The sequence below is a fragment of the Paramormyrops kingsleyae genome, chromosome 11 (assembly GCF_048594095.1).
Source record: "Paramormyrops kingsleyae isolate MSU_618 chromosome 11, PKINGS_0.4, whole genome shotgun sequence".
Lineage (NCBI taxonomy): Eukaryota > Metazoa > Chordata > Actinopteri > Osteoglossiformes > Mormyridae > Paramormyrops > Paramormyrops kingsleyae.
In genome coordinates, this window is record NC_132807.1 from 21,382,595 (window position 1) to 21,404,117 (window position 21,523).

Below are 21,523 nucleotides of genomic sequence, written 5' to 3' on the forward strand. Positions count from 1 at the left end.
AATCTGAATCTGGAATGTAATAACAAGCACACGGACACACACATCGCCATTCACAAAAACAGCATATGCAGCACGCAAGAGGACGTCGGGCGAGTTTCTATAAAAGGAAATCTTGGCGAGGGGACACAGAAGACAAGACGTGAGGACATAGACAACATGACTCCAGCCTGCTGCCCCCCACCCCTAACCCTCCCATTCCTGTTCTCTTTCCAGGGAAACTCGCATCTTCCGCTCCAACGCCACACGCAGAGGACACGAAGCACAGAGCCATCTGACTGGTCTGTCTCCCGTCCTCGCTGGCTTACATACACAATCCCAACGCAAGCCAACGTCATCAGGTTACTTCAGGTGGAATGAAGGCGTGCCGGCTCCTGTTCACGGGCAGCGTCCTCATGCTCGGAGGAAATAATACCTCATCAGGTAATTATCATACAATCAAAAGGGGCTAAACATTCTCTTCAGTATATATTTAGGTTTCCACTGGTTCTCGTGCAACATTTTCGTACTTTTATGTGATGCTGTAGCATTTTGAAATGTAGTTGTGTTTATTACTCCAATTGTATGCGTATATCTCTTTAGATTGTGCCGGTCATTAAAAAACAGTGCCATGATCAGTACTCAAGTGGCAGTGCTTGTGCAATAACTTATTATTACAGGGATTTTTTAAGCTATTCCTTTTATTGTTCTCTACACCAAATTCATCCACTAGGTAAATGCATACAAAAGGGCCAGTGATGCAACCTTGGTCCTGGTCACCAGTGGGTGATGGGTTTTAGATTATACTCTGAGTCCAGTTCTCACCTTTGCGGAGATAGTTCTACCTTGAACAGGACATAGGCATGGCTTTACGGCATGGTGATGACCTTCTCTGGTCACGCACCTCCACATGCTAACATCACCTGCAGAGCAGCACCCTGGCCTCTGGGCCAGATGGTCCAGGCTTTGATTCCCAGAAGTGGGGGGCACAAGGGGACCATGCAGCCGGTGCTGAGCTCCCACAGTGAATACAGCTGCTCCAGTAGGTAAAATGTCCATACAACCATCAGTATCTCCACCATAGGAAATTTACACACAATAATGGGGGGAAGTCAGCTCTGTATAGAACAACATACAGTGACCAGAAGTTAGAATGAAAGGTCCACAATGGACCACAATGGGTTTCACGTGGCTCGGATAAGCACGGTCTGATTTATGTGCTGCAGACAGAGTGGCTGCATTCAAATGATCAAAATGTTTTATTAAAAAAAAAAAAAAACTTTTCATTCATTCATCTTCTATACCACCTGCCCAATACTGGGCCGGAGGAGGGGGGGCTTACAGCGTATATCCCAGAAACAAGGGCCACAAGGCAAGGAATACCCAACCATCGCAGGGCTCGACTCTTAAAAAAATGTAATACCTATTTATGCTTATATAGGAAACATGGCAAACAGTTACACAAATTGCTGTCCATCCAAGTTGCCAGTAAGAGACTAGGACTATGAAAGCAGCATCACGGCCATCTTATTAATGAACTTGCAGATGAAATCATAAAGTACATCTGGAACAACCTGTCAGAAAAACAGCAAAAAGTGACACTTCTCTAGCCTAGTACAAAAAAAAAACAGGATCCAATTGGATCCTGTTTTTTTTACTTCATTTTTTAGTTCTGTTATGTTACATCAAAGTAGGCGTAGTGTAATTATTACTCAATAACACCCCAGGATTCAAAATCTGTAAAATATGTAATATACTGTATCTGAAGAATCATAATGTGTATTTATAAAGGACTGGATTTAAGTCCAACGGGTTAATGTGTAGAGCTGTGGATTTATTTCAATTATTTTAACGCTGCTTTTCTTGGCGGGTTATAACGATCGAAGCAAATTATAAAGCAAATTATAATTAAGTTTAGTCTTTTGCCCCTAGATTTTTTTTATATAATCCCACCCTTAGGATAAAGTGTCAAATAATCGTAGAAAATTCACTGAATAGGGAGATTATAAATGCCATCTACACTACTGTAATGTACAATATAATTCTTTTAATACTAATTCGAATTGACGCGCGTAACATGAAATGCCACCGAAATATAGACCGCAATAACCATTTCATTCGAATAACGCCGTCTCACCAGCAGGAGTCGCAAAGACATTTGTAAAAAGATTAAATTCAACTTCATTTTATAAGTGTACGAGAATCTAACATGGAGATTTATACACATAGAACGCACATTTCATGCTTAAATTGTTTATACAAATGGAAAACAACACTGGGTGAATGTTCCTTATTTCATTTAAAAAATAATATATAGAGTAAAAATAATTGATAATGCCTATGACTTTAAAGCATAAGCTGTTAATGAAGAAAAGCTAGTTCCTGATTTCTCTAGTGGTCAATCACTATGCCTAATCGCCATTCTTCTCTGCACAGACACCTATTCTGTAGGCTATATCATGCTAATCTTAATGTATGTTATTAACAGGGTAAAGACAGGGAAATGGACGCAGATTCACGCTAACTTTGTTACCGAGCATAATTTTTCTGATGGAAAATCAAAGGGGCTGACAGAAGCAGGCATTTAATCGTATCGAGCGGTTTTGTGGTGCCTTTTGAGAGGGCATTGCTCTAGTTATGTCATTCTTTGACCGCTTGCCTGTCATGTGAGCTGAAACATCCAGATCTATAATATGCAGCACAAGGCTGAGTGGACAAGGATGCTGGTGGAAAAGCTGTCGCCTAATGAAAATGCAACGATCGTTATTATGCATGGCAGTGTAAACATGCCGTCCTAACGCGGTCCCGGTGGGCTCGATCAGAGATGTTATTTTAGGAGGTTAGGTCTTCGAGGAGCTGCAGTGGTCCACCGGCAGACGACACAGGCTCCCGGGAGAGGATCGCGGCAGCCCGATGCTGCAGATTGCGGCGCTCGGAGCCTGGCTTCTCCTTACGGCTACAAATAAACAATGAGTCCGGGAGACACAATTCATGGCACGGCACCCATAGAAACCCATTTCCTTAAACTAGTTGGTCGACCAGAGCTTGTCGTCGCAAACCGCAATCGTATGGGGATATTGTACATCGGCGCGGGTAGGTGACATTTCTAGTCATTTTGCGATCATACGATTGTTTTGTATTAGAAGGCAAGTGATAGACTGCTGATGCATGGATTAATGCATGGTAGTACTAATAATAAGCATCCATGTGCTTCCGAATTTAAATAAGATTTTAATTATTAATGCTGGATATTCCATCCACCGAATGCATAAAATTTGTGCTATAACTGTTTAACTGTTTGCTATGTTTCCTATGCACACATATGCAGTTTCCTTCTTTGTATGGCATTGTCAGCCTATTAACAATAAATATTTCGTTCTCTAAAGTAGCTGTAGTGTTCACCTATTTTGAAACTGTGCGGTATACTGTACTTATTTCTGTCCCTAGTTAGCGCTGACGCGAAATTGCTGCATTTATCCGCTAAAATCCCTGACATTTTTGGTAGCTTTGGGCTATTCTGGGTATTGGATGAGAATAACGTGCTCGGTTATTGTTATCGTTTTCTTTGGGCAATAGCTGTACTGTATGTCGCTGTTGTAATAATTTCCGGGCAAATGTTAAGTTTGATCAGTTTGAAGGGGAAAAAAGTGGAATCTATCCAATTCGGCTACTGCTTTCGTTTTTTTTCACACACTTTAGGAATAAATAGCGTGTCTTTTGACTGGACCAACTTATATGACCCATATTATCAGCAGGTAGTGGGTAGTGATGACTAGTTTCTCTTTTCCAAGGAGAGGCTGACTATTTACCATACTGGAGCAGAACTGGACATTTCTTACCTCACACTCATATACATCCCTCAAGGTGTACAGCCTTGTTTGCATTATCCTACAAAGCTGATGGTTAGTTTGCCTGCAGATTGAGTGCAGTTCCATGTTCAAGCCCCCTTTCCTATTGACTGAAGCAGTAAGGGAGGCTATTGCCATGGTGAAGGGTGGCTTGTCCAATCAGTGCTTTTGCCCGGTGGGGGCAGAAATGACACATCAGCTTGCTCTGCTGCTGGGAGAGGCAAGTGCACAACCATTCACAGAAAAACAAAGCCGTCTGGAGCATATACTGTGGCCTGTTTTAGTCCTGTTTTCCCTTCTTCTCCTCTGAAGCACTCCTTCTCGATCTCCCCCTGGTAACCAGCACCTCAGGACCAATCGAAGTTGACAGGAACTACTCCGAAGCCTGTAAGTAAAAGCATTACATCGGCACGCACAGTCTGCTGCATGCATTACACGAGCAGCACTAGTCATTAGCTTCCATTAGCGAGAGCGCTACGTTGTTTTAAATCAGCAGCTAGAAGCAGTACTGCAGGAACTGCTTCACGGAGGAGTCACAACGGTTAATGTATGCAGTGACTCTTAAAGATGACTCAGAGTATGCTCAGGCATTTCTTGGTTTCCTCGGAGATACTGTCAGGCTCTGGCCCGATGCCTTCATGGACAGATTTCCATAAATGACGCACATGCATTGGTTTGAGAACTTCCATGTTGGGTGAAAGAAATCCCCAACACAACTTACGGGGGATTCTGGGAGCCCCACAGGTGGTGGGTGTCAGTTCTGGAATCTGACTGGATGCCTGTAACTGGTTACACTGGATAAGCAAAGAGGATGTATGTGTCACCACACTGGACGCCCATGGACTGGAGAGACTAAGGAACATGGAAGCCTTGTGGAAGCCAATCAGTTATCTAAACAATGGGTGTATTGGGTGCATAAACATAAAGAGGGGAGCCTTACTGGTATTGTCTCTGCCTTTCAGATGAGGAAGTCACCCTTCTGTGCAGGAAGGAGGAGCTAAACTTTGGGAACTGCCTGTTCGATTGGCTGCGATGTTATAATAGGAGGGGTTGTGGCAGGGATTACATGTTGATGAAACTGATCTGCTCAGGTAAGGGAGACTTGGGCGATTCCCGCCCGCCGTCCTGTGCGCTAGAGTCATCCATCTTCATCTTCTGTCATCTGTGCTCGACGTGGTGGATTTCACCCCTACTACAGCGGCCTTGTGGACTAATCCTTCCAGACAGAACCGAGACCATTTATTGATGTGTCTGGTTACTCATTTTCATCTTGTTATGTTAATCAAATGATTTTGACAAGCTCTATTACAGCAGATACGGGGAAATCAAAAAAAAAATCTCTATTTATTCGAAAACCCCGTCAGTGTTGCCCCTCAAGAAAAACAAGCTGTCAGTAGTTGATTAGAGACTGCGAGAGATGTGACACGTGTCTCTTTGGTGTAATTCGGCCAAGCTCTTTAGTCTTGGGTTGATTTAGCTGTGTCATTTAAGCAGCTGGCTGGTCGATACGGCTGACATCATTGCTAACAAAAGCGCAGAAAAAACTTGCTCATGATCGCAGGTTTTTCAGCCTTATCAGAGCTGGATTGTCCTCAAACTTCTACATTTTAGTTCTCCTCCAAGGTTTGCCCATAGTAACCAGGAGTTTGTGTGTGTTGTACTCTTAGTATGTACTGTAGAAGTCAAACATCCCTGTCCGTCGCTCTGCTTGCATCTGAAACCCAATCAGTAAACAACCTTCCTGGTCTTTTTTCTGGGTAACTGCGTATCCCCCAGATGCGGCACATTTGTGATGGCCGCTAATGCGTCCTGACCTTTCTCTAAATTGTTTGCAGAAGGAGACAGATCCTCCCCACTCACGATCACGCTGCTAACTAGAGGCTGCACATGGTCGTTTGGCTGCAGATTTCAGACCTGGGCTCCCTAATGCATGGTTATGGTACAATAAATTAAAAAAGAACACACACACACACACACACAAACAGCAGATAAGACGTTTTGCATAGTCTGCAGCATTGTCTTAATGAACACTGTAAACTGAGACATATTTACATTCACTGAAAACAATGTATGTACTAAAACACAATTGGAAACCCATTTCCCTCATGTGAGATTTCGATTCAGCCCCAATAGCGTCGAAAAGTACATTTCGGAAACATCTAATCCGGACATGATTTGGTACAGCGGCATGGCCGCTAATGTCATCTGCCAAAGAGATTTTAGCTGGTTAATATGACTTCCCGCCATTGCCGTGATATATAATTCATAAGTCATCTATCTCATTCCTGAAATATCACAGTTGCCCATAGCAATAGCCTTGACTGGACCCTCCATTTTGGTTCCGTTTCATTTAAGACGCAGAATGAAGTCATAGGTTGGATTCTGAGCATCGGACCTAGTGAGGGGGCCTCAGTACTTCTGTTATAGTTAACACCTCTCTCTTGACCCAGTGGGGTGTGTTTCAGCGTCCAGGTTCATCAAAAGCCTTCCAGACAGAGTTCCACCCAGAACAGCTGCCCAAAGCCTAGAAGCTACCGTAAGCTCTGTAGCCCAGCCAGGTTTTCCTACCCATTTCTAGCTGTTTACAGAAGAAACTCAATAGGGCGGAGTGCGGCTCAGCAGGTTAGAAAACTGTACCTGTGATCGGAATATTGTTGGGTCAAATCCCAGGGTCAGCAGAGTCATGTCATCGTTGGGTCTTTGAGCAAGGGCTTTAACCCCAATTGCTCCAGGGTCCGCCTTGACCCTGCATTGTATGTTGCATTGGATTAAAAAGAGTCAGGAAGTGGATCTTAACCAGGGCTGGGTCTCTCCCATTGAGCCACCTGCTGCTATATTATTTGTCACCAAACGATGCAGATCTATTCCCATGAGTACCAGACTGTCATACATTACTCTCTACATGGTTTCACCTGTGTTCACCTCTGCAGACTGTATGGTAACAAATTAATCTCCTTAGTCATTTTAAAAAACTGACCGGCGTAATAGATACTAATTTCCAGCTTGCTCCACTAAGGTGATTTAGGATGATTTATAGGGTGGAGATTCTCCACCGTGAGAGCCTGGGGATCACTGGTTTACAATGCATGTGAAAAGACGAAGCACTCATCTGCATCCCCTTAGTCCAGGAGCCGTAAAGCCTTTAAGAATTGGAGGCTCTGCAGTGTCCATGCTATCCTGTCCTGAGGTCATGTGACAAACGTTAGTTACTCTATAGCAGTGATTCCCAATGCAGTCCTTGGGGACACACAGACACACATGGGGGACTGTGGGTCCCCGAGGACTGGATTGGGAAACACTGCTCCACAGTTATCATTGTGCCTAACTTTTGATGACATAAACATATACATTGTAAAACATGTTTTTTTTTCACAAGTGAAATTCACAGATACGGTGGACACTTCGTGCCCCCGAAAGGTGTTCACGCCTTCCCACTATCTTAAAAAAAGTGGATCTGTTACACAGTGGAGGCTGAAGTTGTGAAGTCTAAGACTCCAGTGCCAAGCGAATGAGCCCTTGTAACTGGCTCACTGTGAGCCAGTAAAAAGATCACCAGTGCATGCAGCTGGACTCTGCCAGCAATGGGTCAGATTCTTTCATATTCTTTCATAGTCCAGCTTGTATCCAAGCAGGTGGCATTCTTGCACAATAGTTACATCCATCCATATATACCAGTCAGGGTCAGACTAATGGGGTTGGATGGTGCCTGTATGATAACAGATACATACTGGAATATTCTTAATTAAAAAGACCATATACTGTATATATATCACTGTATATTCGTGAGCTTTTTATATTTGATTGTAGGCTTTTTGCGGTTTACAGATACTACAGATACAGTACATACATCTTTATAAGTATTTCCTTAATGGCAGAATGGCTACACCTCAGCTGTAAATAAGCCATAGCCTGCCCCTCCCCCCCATCTCAATGTGTTTTTCAGCCCCCCATTACCTCCATCTCCACCTTGGCTGACAGATCCCATCCCCCCCCCCCCCCCGGGGAGTCACCACCTGAGGAGCTGTGTGGGCGGGGCCACATCACTGAGCTGATAGGGTACAGATAAGGCCCCCCCCCCCGCACACACACGTATCGCCGCCCCCCAGCAGTGGCCCTAATAAAGCAGCACGCCCGCTTGACTAATTGGCTACTGCAGCCCCCCGCTCCGGATGGTGACCTTCTCCCAGCTGCCGTCACACCTCGCGGCGAGACCTTTCCATTAGTTACGGGGCGCGGCGGCGCCGGGCAGCGTCCCCCCCCCCCCCCGCAGGAGAGCGTGCAGGGCTCCTGCCGATGCGAGACACGCTCGCACACAGAGCTGACTGAGGCTGCATCCATCACCCTCACCACACTGGGCCTGGCAATGCGGCTGAAGTGAGGAGCAGAGAGAGCATCCAGCCTCCGGTTTTCCAGTGCTGGCTGGGGTGTGTGTGTGTGTGTGTGTGTGGAAATCCTACTGTATTTGTGGCTGGGCTGTTGTAAGTCTTGACAGGGGTCAGTCGTTAGAAACCACGTGCACCTAAATGAGTATGAGTATATGTTTGGCTGTTTATATGTACCCTCTGTCTGAGGTGGAATAAGAATGAGAAATCAAATGTGCGTATGGCTGTCTGTCTGAGGATTGGCTGTCAGTGTGTATCCGTCTGAGGATTGGCTGTCAGTGTGTATCCGTCTGAGGATTGGCTGTCTGCGTGAATCCGTCTGAGGATTGGCTGTCAGTGTGTATCCGTCTGAGGATTGGATGTCTGCTTATAACTGTCGGAGGATTGGATGCCTGGGTGTAACCGTCTGAGGATTGGATGTCTGTGTGTATCCGTCTGAGGATTGGCTGTCAGTGTGTATCTGTCTGAGGATTGGATGTCTGTGTGTATACATCTGAAGATTGGCTGTCAGATACACAATGTCTGAGGATTGGCTGTCTGCGTGTATCTGTCTGAGGATTGGATGTCTGTGTGTATACGCCTGAAGATTGGCTGTCAGATACACACTGTCTGAGGATTGGCTGTCTGTGTGTATCTGTCTGAGGATTGGCTGTCTGTGTGTATACGTCTGAGGATTGGATGTCTGTGTGTATCTGTCTGAGGATTGGCTGCCTCTGTGTATCTGTCTGAGGATTGGCTGCCTCTGTGTATCTGTCTGAGGATTGGCTGCCTCTGTGTATTTATCTGAGGATTGGCTGCCTCTGTGTATCTGTCTGAGGATTGGCTGCCTCTGTGTATCTGTCTCAGGATTAGCTGCCTCTGTGTATTTATCTGAGGATTGGCTGCCTCTGTGTATCTGTCTGAGGATTGGCTGCCTCTGTGTATCTGTCTGAGGATTGGCTGCCTCTGTGTATCTGTCTGAGGATTGGCTGCCTCTGTGTTTCTTTCTGAGGATTGGCTGCCTCTGTGTATTTGTCTGAGGATTGGCTGCCTCTGTGTATTTGTCTGAGGATTGGTCTGTGTGTTAGTTAGGAGTCGTGCATTAAGATTCCCACAGGCGGCAACATCTTTGGCCCAGAGTCCCTTGGAATCGGATCATGTCAGTCATCACTGGACATATGCGGATCGATATTTTAGAGTGCATAGGTGACAGGCAAATGGAGGCACTGACCAGCTGACTGAGGGCATACGTTACTTAGAGCGATGGATTGGTTATTAAGAACATGCCTTTGGAACCTCAGCAGTGAATACTATTAATATGTTTTTAACCAATATCAATTATTAATGAAATAAAATTAATCAAAATCCTCACGTTAGTCTTATTTTATGCCCTATTACCAATATAGTTATGCTTGCTTGAACATTAAGGGCCAAATTCTGCAAAGTATCAGAAGTGTCCTGAAGAACGGTGCCATCCAACCAGAGATGTGTTATGGTTGCAAACAGACCCCATGAACTATCATCACAGTCAAACCATAAGCTTGAATGAACCAGTAGAAACGCTAAGAGCCTGCAAATCTCAGAGGCAGCACATTATCTTCAGGGCAAGATGAGAGGGAAATGCAGCCTGTCCCCTCTGATGAGTCTGATTTCTAGTAACAGAACACTGCTGGTTTCATCGGCCATGACAATAGATTATTGAATCAATTTTATTGACAATTTAGCAGTGACCATAAAGCATACTGCCTTACTGCTATGTTGAATGTCGACAAACTCAATAAACATTGATGCAACAACATACAGAGCAAGCAGATAGTGTATGCGTGAGGAACTAAAGCCTGCCTGTACAGGAGCCATATCTATATTCAGGGCTTAGCTCCAGTTCTCTCAACACTGAAAAACAATTTAAGAGCTTGCAGGTGGCAAGATGCCTCTGGCAGATGTCAGGTGAATTCACCATGTGGCTTCTGGAAGACAAGCTATTTTCTTTGCAATTAGGATCTGTTCTGTCCTAATAGGAGAAAATCATTGCCACAGAAAGCCCTCACAGTGCATTTACTTCTTCCTATTTAATAGTTTTTTGGGGTCTCTTGCTTGAGAAGAATTACATTCTGACAGCACGACTGTCGACATCAAGAATGAGGAAAGCAAGACTGTAATCAACATACTCGATCTCAGTCTGCAGTACATTTTATTTCTCGCAGTCTAGACACAGCTGGCGGACATATGCAAATGCATTTCTCACTGGATATAAGATATATATTTAAAATTTCACAAGAGATGACAGCGAAAACAATAGCGAAGATGGGCCTTTGTTGTATTAGATGAATTACATGCGAGGAGGAAGAGGAGGAGATGCGTAGGAAATTCTGCAGACATCATGAGCAAAGGACGGTCTAGTGCATCAGGAACTGGGCTCCTGGTCATAGAACCCCAGGAGAGCTCCATCCTGCACATTGCGCTTAAGGTCCTTGAGAAGGAGAACTCTGCTATACATTTATAATAAAGGGGTAAACACTGAAGGTCCCTTTGGATCAAGACATCAGACAGCCAGGCCAATGAATTTGTCTTTCACAGCTGCTGCTGCAGCTTGAAAAGGTGAAGGCATCTTCTCTCTTCCCCCCACTGCTGCTCCAGGCAACCCGGTCTCCAGCTCACATGTCCGTGGCTCTATGCATAGATCAGACTGACCCCTCTGTGTGAGTCCCATCAACACCCCCCTCCCTTCTCCCAGCCCCGTTTGTTGCTGCCAGAACAGACCTGGATCACAGGGGAGCAGGCTGGGCTATTTCAAGCATTATCCTTTAGCCAGACTGCCGCTGTATGTCACACGCAGTCCCCGTGCAGGCAATAACTTTGGTATAACTACATTAAATGATATCAGAAGATGCATGCTTTAGGAGCTATAAATTATTCAAGTAACTGGTTGCTTAGGGGTTAAAGATGTTAGGAACTTACTCTGAAAAGTCTGAAAACTTGCCGCGACTGTGTACGTTTTTGTGATCCCTGTGTGCAGTTTGGGCTTCCTTCTGCCGTTCAAAGACACGCACTGGCATCTCTAAATTTCTGACAGTATGTGATTATGCGCATGTACACTATAAAGGACGGGCACTCTGCCTGGGCTGTACCCCTGACCTGTGCCATATGCTGCCATAGAGAGGGCTCGGGCCCACCCATGACCCTGTCCAGGATAAGACTTTGGAAGATGAATGTGATAAACTCTTATAAATATATGTTTTTTATGTCCTTTTTAAAGCTGAGAATATATTTAGCATGCGTCTAGAGCTTTATAGCTGGAGAAAGTCACCTAGGAGGTCGAAGCCGACAAACGGGGAAGAGGCAGGAAGCAGTGCTGATTTCCGAGGCTTAGTCACCATCCTTGTAGTGACGACAAAGGTCAGCGACTCGTGACAGTTGCTCACTACATTTGCGCTCACAGGAGAGGGATCACTTTAGGTTCTGATTCTGCACATTACTAGCCAGCTGCCGCTCCACCCAATCACCACAAATATCCTCACTGCACTTGCTAAAACTCTCGGGCACTGACAGACGGCTCCTACACACTGTGCCTCTAAGAAGGTGCAAGACATTCAGATTCTAACCGGCCCAATTTGCTGCGACTCTAATTCATGGTCGGGCAGAGGGGGCGGGGGGGGTGGAACGCCAGCTGCTAATTTGCCCATTTGTGGATCATCTATATCAGTGTTTCCCAACCCCATCCTCAGGGACCTTCAGACAGTCCAGGTACGTGGATTGTCTGGCAGGAAGCTGGGAAGGTGCAAAAACGTGGGGGTCTGGGGGTCTCCGAGGAATTGAATGGGAAACACTGCTCTAAATGGAACACAGCTGGCCCCAGACATGGCAGGATGAGCACAAGAGTGGCACCCTCAGCCCAGTGAATGTCAACACCGATTCAGACAGAATGTGTATATTCAAACAGGCAAGCTCTTCATTTCCAAACTCTCGACAGCCATGGGTTGATTCTACCATTGGGTCCTTCAGCAAGGCCCTTAACCCCTACTTCAGGGACTGGTTGACCCCAGTCTCTCAAAAATGTGCATGTTGCTTTGGGTAAAAACATCTGCTAAACAAAAAAATGAAATGTAGCCTCTACAGAGACATCCATGTCTGGGTATACAGCCGGATATGTGTTGAAACCACTCAGGCCAAGAACCAAGGTTTATGGTTGAGCAATTGTTCTCCCACTGGGATTTGGTTCTGCCACCTCATAGTCCGGTAACTATATGAGCTCCTTAACCTCTGAGTCCGGGAGTGTTGGAGCTGTGAGACAGTGCCCTGAAGGACATTAACTCCAATTTGTGGCTTCACGAGGACAGAGGCCGTGCCATTCCCAGGCGTGTGCATCCCAGTGGGCTGTCACGCCCCATGGAGCAAAATTAATCGCCTGCAGCCGCCCTGGCTTCCCCGCTCTGCCCTCTCGGCGTTCGGGGAGACGAGTCGTCAGATGGACTAGAGATCCTCTAATCTCCGCGGCTCCTTTCTGCGCTGCTCTATATAAAGGAGCCACTCGCAGTGAATTCTGCATGATGAAAGGGATTTGCGATCCCCTCTAGTGGGGCAAGTTGTGTCAGTTATTGAGGTTCCTTTTTAGTCGTACTTTCTTCATACAAACACACTAATTGGTTCCCACTGCTGTAGTATAATAGCAAAACCAAAGATTATCTCTGATTTTCTATGTCTTTCGCCAACAAATGCAAAACAGTAAAATCCTATTCTCCAAACTGATCAAGCACTATTTGTAACCTGATTAAGAAATGAAATTATCTCCTCAATATTGATGGCTTTAGGAACCTTTCAGAAAAAAATCAAATTGCCTGTAACTGGCCATCAGACGGAAGAGAGATCAGCTGTTGACCGTCATCATCAGTCAGCATGCAAGACCTTCCTGTGTTCAGTGTAAAGACCCAGCCAGCAGGAGGCGGCACTGTGTCAGTCAGCATGGGTGGCACTTGGGGACCCTGCTCTGGGCGAGGGTGTCTGTCCAGCACGCTACCATCTGCCGACTCGGACAGGTCCGGCCGACCTTGGGCCTCTGCTGCAGCCTCCCTGCCAAGGCATTCAGGAGGGAGATGGTCGCATTGCATGAGGCAGGCCAGCTGCAGAGGGACAGCCAGCCACCGGGGGGAGGGGGGCCTTTTTACAGTACAACAAGGAGGGAGGAGAGTTCTTCAGTCAAGCTGGCCACATTTCAACACCTCCGGCAAAGAATGACAAAGCAGGAACCCCATATACTACAAACAGTCCTTAGACCATACATTCACATAGTAAGCAGATACTGGTATCTGGAGCATCACAGCCCTGAACTGGACAGAGAGTACGGAAGATGGACAGTTGGATGGATGGGTAGACATCGAGCAGGGTTGCCACCGTCGTTCTGTACAATACAGGATGCAGCATGTTCCAACACGGGATCGTCCCATATTATAAAGGACAGGTGGCGATCCCAACGTAGCTTGCATAAAGAAAACCGTGGCTTATAATTTTACCCAGTTACAACAGCATATTTACTGGCAATGTTCTATTTAAGTAGCCGGCATTCATCCTACGAGGATTTAAATATTTATACACGGGGGCTGTGTGTGGCTCAGCGGGAGAGGCCGATGCTGTGACAGTCAGTGTCGCTACATTTCCGCTGGGCCCGTGAGCAAGGTCCTTACCCCCCCCGGGGGTGCTGGCTGGACGCCTGACCCTGTGCTCAGACCCCACGCTTTACTCTCGTCTCGAAATATATGTGTGTGTGTCTTAAAGAAGGAGGTGGGATATGCAGAAAAAAACACATTCCAAAGAACCGCTTCTCGTACAAATGGCAAATCAAGCTTTACCTAACCCAAACCTAACCCAAACCTACCCAAAAACCCAAGTTTGGTGATAGGGTATGAGGACCGCATTAGACCCCTGCTGGTGAGGTGCAGAATGACGTGACCCAGGTCCTGCTTTGTGGAGCATTCAGGGACAGGCTGTCCTATGGGGTGTGTGCGCGTGTGCCCGCGCTTTCGTCCGTGCCGAAGTGTGTGTGCGTTTCTGCACATTGTTGGTCTACCAATGTGCCTCCCTTTACCGTGAATCCGCCAATCGGGGGGTTGTACATCAGTGACTACCATTTGTCCTTCCACTCATCAATCAAGTGTCAGCATCCAATGAAAACTGCTGTCTATGAGACAGCCCGGTTATTAGTCTTCCATGACCCCGTTTTGTTTTTTACTCACAGCACCAAGAACCATTCCACATACTCACATTCGCTTAAATGAGAAGCTGGACTGAGGAGTTCTCATAATTGGCTGTGATTGCCTACACAAAATCCAAGAAGAAACAGTACTAAGGTTCAATGCCTCCAGTGTCAGGGGTTCAAATCTCACCCATCCCTGTGTGTCGTATGGGTTTCCTCCCCATTATCCTGTAAAAGACCAGCATCTCTAAATTGTCCAGAGTGTATTACCTGTCCTGGGTGGACCCCGGCCTTGTGCCCTGTGATGGCTGGGATAGGCTCCAGGCCCCCCTACCAAACCTGCCACAGTAAGCATTCAGTAAATAGAAGGAAAGTGTAATATTCGTGTCCGATAAAGTAAACTTAATATAGTCCCTTATTTTCCAAAAAAGATGACAGTCGGTTGTGTCATCACGGTTTTTTCTTTTTGCTTTGAAGGTCTGTAGAGAGGGGAACTTGTGCTTTCTGCAGACAGACAGTGCTAGTTTCCGCCGGTTTCACTGTCAATAGATTTCTGGTTGATTTGTTAATCAGCATTACTGTATGATGATTTAAAAAGCAATTTTCAGCATTTAAATCTTGCGTTTCTCGTAAATCCTTTGTGTTCTTAAAACGTATATTAGACTAATACATTGGGACCCCTCTATGTAAATGCCAACTCCAGCAATAATCTGTACCATGAGCATGGCACGGATCATTTCATTAATTACAGATTAAATAAATGCTAATTTGGTGCAGATTCCCAGCCCAGTATGCGGGTGAAAGAACATGTAGAGTCGCATATTTCCCCTCCAATCACTGTACTCCATGGTCAGCTGGCTCATATCTCTGCATGCCATGACCATTCTGACTTCTCTTAACATGCCAGCTAAGGTTACAGCTGGGGGTCTGAGCGTGAGGAGAGACGTACGCCCAAAAACACCGGGGGTGTTAGGAGTTGTTTTGGGTGCTATTCGTAGGCAGGTCACAGACTGCATGTTTTTTTTCCATTCCTCCTCACTTCAAGAATAAATGAAAGAATGTTAATAATAATAATAATATAAGATTATATAGACCCCCAAAACATTACAGAACCAATGGGGAGCCACTTCAAGCACCACCTCTGTGTAACGCCTTCCTAGGTGATGTGATGGCAGCCTTTCTGCATCAGTACGCTCACCACACAGTAGCTAAAGTGGAGAAGGGGGCAGGAGTGAATTCACCAGTTAGATATAGGGGATGATTAGGAGGCCAGATTTGAAGGGGCCACAGTGGGCAGTTTTCATCCAGGGCATCAGGGTACCACCCCCCTACTCTTTCAAAAGATGCCCAGCGATCTTTTATGAACGCAAAGAGTCAGGACCTCAGTTTTACATCTCATCCAAAGGACGGCACCATTTTTGGGATCCAGTCAGACCACAGGATGGACTCCCCTGTTGGCCACTCACAACACCGCTCCCGGCACACAGTACTTCCAAAAATGTTCATGTCCATTGGGTTTGCAATTGGGGACTGCCTGTTTTTTGTTGTTGTTGTTGTTGTTGTGTTTCTATTCAAATCCATCAGATGCTCTGTTTACTGAATTTCCATTAGTGCTTCAGAAAGACAACTGGCAGTACAAAGATACATTGACTAATTGAGAGTTCAACGTTTCTACGGATTTGAAAGCGTCACTTAAAGACAAATTAAGTCAGGTGTGTAGATTCCTGTACTCAGGCATAACCATGGATTCCACAGCCAGAAGCTGTATGTATGGAGCACACACTCCAACAAGCTAATTGCTTTTTTGTGCGGCAAACCACAACAGAAGATCAGCTGCAGAAATCTATCACTTCGTTTAACTTCTCCTCAAGTGCCGCTGACAGGATAACAACTGTCTCAAGTGCTAAACTGCATGAAGCAGATGCTCTACCCACTTTGTGGAAATGGGATTGCAATGTGGATGCTGAGAGACCCAGGGTCTCCTCCCAATCCCGTCCAAGGTTACCTTAAAAGGAAGCGTCTTTTCCAACGGAGAGGGTTTTCCCGCTCTGCGTGTGGGAAAGCTCTCGAAAATAAATCAAGCCAGTGTGATAGTACAGGAGACAGAAGGAGTCAGGAGGCTCCTGATGCGCCTATTCTGCTATGACAAGAAAAATAACCTGACTGCAGCAGACAGCAGAAGCAATCTCTGTCCCTTAGGCCTTGCTGCTAAGCCAACACGCACCCACACTGACCCGTGAAAGCAGAGTCATGTCAGCTTCTCTCCATGGTTACATCTTAGCAGGGAGCAGAATGCAATTCACAGGGCACTTATCCTCCATGCTATAAGGGCTTTCTTGCTGGAGTGTTTAATTCCGTACTATTCCACGTGGCTGGACTGGGGGAGGGTTCATTGTAATTGTACCCGTTGGCAGCTACAGACTGAGAACATACAGTATTGATAGATTATTAGGTTTCTGGCTACTTCTGTCCTAAGTACAGTGGAAAGTTCCGGTCAGCCCATTAGGTAACAGGGCGCCATCTTCTGAGTTGGCACTAACTTAGCCAGCCAATTTCACTTTGTCTCAGACAGGGGGCGCCGGTGGTGAACCTTACATAGGGCACTAGATGGGCTTTGATTAGTACTGGACATGGAGATATACTGGGCGTAAAAAGCCATTTCCTTTATGAGCAGGAAACGATTCCTACCCTATTCTTATTTGGCGGTAAAGAGCTCAGGTTAGACACCAGTGCATGTGTCCAGAAGGTCATGGGTTCAAATCCCAGGGCCAGCAGAGTATATCATTACTCCATTAGGCCCCTGAGCAAGGGCCTTAATCCCAACTGCTCCAGGAAGGCTGGTAAACCCCAAACTGCCCACTCGCACGTCGCTTTGGACGAAAATGTCCGAGAGATGCCAGAATGCGTGACACGCACACGGCACGAGAGGGGTGGGCAACCCGCATGAGAGGCAGAAGTGGGCAGATGCACGGGACTAGAAAATAAATGAAAAAGGGTCGTACGGTGGGAATACTAAATATGGGTTATAATTATCAAATCTGTGGCATGGAAATGGAATGTATCCAGTGGGAGAGGGGGGGAAGGCGGAAAGTTACTCATCGCTCTCCCTCTCTCGCTCTTTACACTCAACGGGAGACTGCTTCTGCACAGCTGGCTGTCTCCGGGAGCCAGAGATTCGGGGCGCCTCATTTGGAAAATGGCAGCCGAAACGCAGGTAGCGGGAGGAGAGGGGGAGAGGCGGCGTAAAGGGAAGGTGACAGAGCAGTCCAGACGAGGATGGATGCTGGGGGAGTCCAGGCACTTTCCAGGAGGATTTTGTTTGTGTTCCCTTTCCACCCCAAAGCCAGAACAGGATGTTGTTGTTCCAGGGGAACGGCGAGTCCACGCCGGACAGCAACAACCCGCCAGACAGTCCACTCTGCTGGCCGTGGCGGGTCCCAGAGTGCCATGGCTGCAGGGGGCACCATCCGTGCAAACAAACAGGGTCTGGTGGGACTGAAGCCACCTGTCACTGCCGACTTCCAGAATGTTCTCTGTGTGTAGAGGTCCCCATGGCTCTCTTTCGGGTCACAGCTAGCCGGCGGTGTGCAGAGTCACATGTCTTTCAGAACACAACCCGTCCTCACATGTCACTACTCTGGGACAGGATAAAGCAGAGGAGGGTGTTGGGTCTAAACCCCAGGAAGAACGATGGGGCTGCACACATGGGCTAAGCATGGAGTAAGGGAAATCCTCACAGCCCATAAATGGAAAGGCACAGCGCTGAATTCTCCCCTACAGCAAAGGGGCTGGCATGCCGGTTAGCAAATCGCCGGGCCTAAATCACAATTACAGCCAATTTCACAATTGGATCCAACTTTGGGCTTCCCCACAAAGGCAAGAATGGCCGTTATCACCCGTCTCACATCTGGTATGACTGATTATTAAGACGTGTCCCGGACAAGACCATACACTCTTCCACTGCAGCGAGGAAATTAGAGAGAAAGCCCTGAAATCGGCGTAATTGAAACAAGCAATGCGTCCGTCATCCGCTGAGCATTTTCAGGGTCCCAGGCACCCGTGCGGGTGACAGCAGATCACCACGGCGATGGCTGCCGGTCGTGGCACCTCTGAAAGAGCCCGTTATTAGCAAGTGGTACATCATAATCAGCCTGCTCACCTGGACTCATTCCCCGCAGGACTGCTGCAAATTAAACCGAACGGCGTCGGCCACGAGCCGGTACAGGAATCATGGCAGCGCACAGAAGCTTAAGAGCCTTGGCACACATGTCAAATATCATTTTTATGCTATTATGAAGCTGGCACCTCACCAGGCAGTGCTCGTACACACTGCTAGCTGGGAAATATAACAAACGTGTTTGACGAACTGTTAATTACGTCCCAGCTTTGTGAATAAGAAACCAACGTGGCTCTCGCTCCACAGGTAGGATCATTTAAATTCTGACATCGCTGCCTTACTGCAGGCACTGATGTGCGAACAGGAGGAATAAACAGCAGAATAGGTGAAAAAGTAAGTGGAGTGAGGGGTCTCTTTCCGGCACTCGCAAGGGAAACCCACAGCTCACCTGCTTCCAACGGACCACACATTTTACATTCGTATTTGTTGAGTAGGACCTTAGTCCGTGGAGCAATTGGGGAATAAGTGCCTTGCTCAAGGGTTGTATGGTGCAATCACTTTGCTGACCCTGGGATTAGAACCAGCGACGTTCAGATGACTGGCACTGAGTCCAAACCTGTAGAGCCACAGACTGCCCCCAAATGAAACAATGTTTCATTTTCCATTTGCACAAGCACAGTTCTTTAGTTTTCACACCCCATCTTTGCTTTTTAACGCTCACACACACGACAGCGATGCTGGTAATTTGGGATGACAATTACATTGCTTGACAATCAGTCACCATACACAATCAGTTATTAACCGCACACATTAATCAGTCTCCTTACAGAATCGATTAGTAACTAGTGACATTAATCAGTCCCCCTATAGGACACGGTTAAGTTTTCTCATATAATTTTCCTTCCTTTACATTTTAAATACTTCTAAATTTATGCAGCTGTTTCATTGACTGACAGCTTGTTTCAGTACTTTGGCTGTACCGTGACCCTCATGGAGAAACAGCCCATAAATTAGCATTATATGTGATAGACCATAAACCAGAAATACTGTCTTCTTGTCCCTACTATGTGACTCTACTTCATATTTAATTGCCCATATCTAATAACTTTGCTTGCCAGCACCGTATCCTTAGTAAACACTGACAATGTTGATCTTTAATCCACTGACACCTTGTACCCCATATGCCGTTTTAGTCATACCTTTAAATTACTCATAACAGCTAATTATAAAATAGCATAATTTCCCCCAAGGGAAATGTTTCTGGGGTCACTGGCTTGCAGCATTGAGCAGAAAGGTGTGACTCATCCTCGTCATGGAGGTTTATTTCTTGGCACGCGTGACTTTGAACGGCCGTCCGTCACAGCGGTCTGTTCCTCTGCATAACCGCTTTCGTCTCCAGCCAGACGCTACCGAGACACTGCATGGTCATTGCTCCAAACGGCCTCTAGAGGGCAATCTACTCAACGTGTCCTTCCAAACAATAACGGAAATAGTTTTAGTTAGTTAAACAGGGGAGTAATGGCAAATTCCAGTTATACCTTTAAGTACCTGTTAATCATACATGCATTTTGCAGTGCTGTACATGACAATACCATTATAAAGAATTTTTAAGCAATCCAGTTACATAATGTTCCATAAAAATATGTAAATTCACTATTAAATGCTTAGTATTACAACATAGCTACTTCTGTAATAAATCTGTCTCAATACAGAAATCATGTAATTGGAAATAAATGATTTGCTAGGTTTTCTAGCATATATAACATTTACAGAATTACTCTCAATTTAATCTTAGGGCAAAGGGGTCTAGTTTGGAGTTAACTGAAGTTTCATTTCAGCTTTCAAGGCTAATATTATGAAAAAAGCACCTCATGGTTAATTAAAATTTGAAATTGGGCAAAATTAAATATTAAATACCACAGACATTCAAAGATAGCTTTGTGCTGAGAATGCAGTTCACAAGGAGACACTGATGTCCCTCTGAGTAGCAGAGGAGGGCAGTCCAGTGCACAGTGAGAGGCGGACGTCCCTCTGAGAAGCAGAGGTGGGCAGTCCAGTGCACCGTGAGAGGCGGACGTCCCTCTGAGAAGGAGAGGAGGGCAGTCCAGTGCACCGTGAGAGGCGGACGTCCCTCTGAGAAGGAGAGGAGGGCAGTCCAGTGCACCGTGAGAGACGGACGTCCCTCTGAGTAGCAGAGGAGGGCAGTCCAGTGCACCGTGAGAGGCGGACGTCCCTCTGAGAAGGAGAGGAGGGCAGTCCAGTGCACCGTGAGAGACGGACGTCCCTCTGAGAAGCAGAGGTGGGCAGTCCAGTGCACCGTGAGAGACGGACGTCCCTCTGAGAAGCAGAGGAGGGCAGTCCAGTGCACAGTGAGAGGCGGACGTCCCTCTGAGAAGCAGAGGAGGGCAGTCCAGTGCACCGTGAGAGACGGACGTCCCTCTGAGAAGCAGAGGTGGGCAGTCCAGTGCACCGTGAGAGACGGACGTCCCTCTGAGAAGCAGAGGAGGGCAGTCCAGTGCACCGTGAGAGGCGGACGTCCCTCTGAGAAGCAGAGGAGGGCAGTCCAGTGCACCGTGAGAGACGGACGTCCCTCTGAGTAGCAGAGGAGGGCAGTCCAGTGCACCGTGAGAGGCGGACGTCCCTCTGAGAAGGAGAGGAGGGCAGTCCAGTGCACAGTGAGAGGCGGACGTCCCTCTGAGAAGCAGAGGAGGGCAGTCCAGTGCACCGTGAGAGACGGACGTCCCTCTGAGAAGCAGAGGTGGGCAGTCCAGTGCACCGTGAGAGACGGACGTCCCTCTGAGAAGCAGAGGAGGGCAGTCCAGTGCACCGTGAGAGGCGGACGTCCCTCTGAGAAGCAGAGGAGGGCAGTCCAGTGCACCGTGAGAGACGGACGTCCCTCTGAGAAGCAGAGGAGGGCAGTCCAGTGCACCGTGAGAGGCGGACGTCCCTCTGGGAAGCAGAGGAGGGCAGTCCAGTGCACCGTGAGAGGCGGACGTCCCTCTGAGAAGCAGAGGAGGGCAGTCCAGCCTGAGCC

The 21,523-nt window shown here is 46.9% G+C and overlaps 1 protein-coding gene across 3 annotated transcripts in view; it reads left to right on the plus strand.

The window, feature by feature from the left end:
* The first annotated feature begins 256 nt into the window (after positions 1–256).
* The window catches only part of bean1 (brain expressed, associated with NEDD4, 1), a 45,215-nt gene continuing 23,948 nt past the window's right edge, over positions 257–21,523 (plus strand). For 2 of the 3 annotated variants that reach the window (XM_023790822.2, XM_023790823.2), the window contains exons 1-3: positions 2,399–3,069; positions 4,137–4,211; positions 4,787–4,915. In XM_023790822.2, the coding sequence (XP_023646590.2) occupies positions 2,946–3,069; positions 4,137–4,211; positions 4,787–4,915 (328 nt within the window). In that variant the 5' untranslated portion in view covers positions 2,399–2,945. Of the gene's footprint in view, positions 421–2,398; positions 3,070–4,136; positions 4,212–4,786; positions 4,916–21,523 lie in introns of those variants that run through there. The other variant, XM_023790825.2, reaches the window with a different exon arrangement.